Here is a 1,290-nt window from a genome sequence, read left to right on the forward strand (position 1 = left end):
AAAATTTATTAATGTTTTTTTTTATCTTTTTCAAATAGTGTTTTTTAAAACTTGCTAAAGGTTCATTTAAAAGAAGAAAGAAAAGATGACATCAGCCTTTTATATATTAAATTTTCATTTTCTTTCATGCCAAAGAAATTTTCATGACTAATTGTTCACTCTCTCTTTTTTGATTTCCTTAAATCAAAAATAATTAAATAAAAAATCTCTTGCATGCATATAAAAATGATCTTAAATTAAAGAGGGAAATAACGAATTGAAATCAAAACAAAAATAATTAATAATTAATACAAACAAGTGCAATTCAAAGTCTTAAAGACAAGTCAAGCTGGTTATTGAACTCTTGATCTTGAACAATTTCGGACGTATATCCCATAGACCAAGACGAACCATCTCTAAAATTATAATCAACAAACCTAGCCGGATGACCGTATGGCTCGAACCCGGGTTGAGCACTGTGTCGAACCATGCTCGAAGACGAAGATGATGATCCGGACTTACCTCCATGAGCTCTAACAGAAGAGCTAATCTCTCTACTTTTCTTAGCCAAGGTTCTCTCCAGCTTATGAGCATTTTGATGGCCACCAAGAGCTTGAGAGCTATAAAACTTTCTTTGGCAATAATTGCATGAGAAAATCCTTGGCTCTGCAGGACTATGAGGGGACGAAGACGACGACGACGACGGCTCGAGTACGAGTTCTAGGTTTAGTTGATTATTGTTTGGTAAGCTTAGATGTAATGAAGTGTTGGGTTGGAAATCCATGGCCCCTGATAGTGATTACAGAAGAAAATTTTAGGTATTAGAGGTAAGAGATAAAGAAAGTGAAGTGAGAATGATAATGACAAATAGAGAAAATAGATAGAGATAGAGATAGAGAGAGAAAGGTCTAAGTTATTGTAATTTGTAAATGAAGAAGAATGGTTTGTGTTTGAATTATATGATGAAGAGCAAAGGGTTTACTATTTGGGCAACCACATATAGTAATGGCAAAATAATTTTTTTAATATATTTCTAAAACACCATTAAAGTATTTCGCCCCTTAATTTTATAAACGGAACAAATATATACAAACTGTATATATTTTTCTACATTAATTTATAAGTTTTTAATTTTATAAATAATTATTTTACAGCATTAATATTTTATTTTAGTTTAAAACGAGTTATGTAAGTTAATAATGATGATTATATGATCAAAAATTGGTTAAATTGATATTTGGATTATTTATGTCAATTAATAAAATTAATGGACCAAATTTTTTTAGGGATGATAATTTGGTCAACGTTTTG

The 1,290-nt window shown here is 30.2% G+C and overlaps 1 protein-coding gene across 1 annotated transcript; it reads right to left on the reverse strand.

Annotated features, from left to right (window-relative positions):
- Positions 1-262: 262 nt before the first annotated feature.
- Positions 263-886, reverse strand: LOC126670126 (zinc finger protein 2). Its single transcript, XM_050363790.1, has one exon. The coding sequence runs from the start codon at positions 761-763 to the stop codon at positions 305-307; it is 459 nt and encodes a 152-aa protein (XP_050219747.1). The 5' UTR covers positions 764-886; the 3' UTR covers positions 263-304.
- Between the last annotated feature and the right edge of the window lie 404 nt (positions 887-1,290).

Source organism: Mercurialis annua, linkage group LG2 (assembly GCF_937616625.2).
Source record: "Mercurialis annua linkage group LG2, ddMerAnnu1.2, whole genome shotgun sequence".
Taxonomy (NCBI): Eukaryota; Viridiplantae; Streptophyta; class Magnoliopsida; order Malpighiales; family Euphorbiaceae; genus Mercurialis; species Mercurialis annua.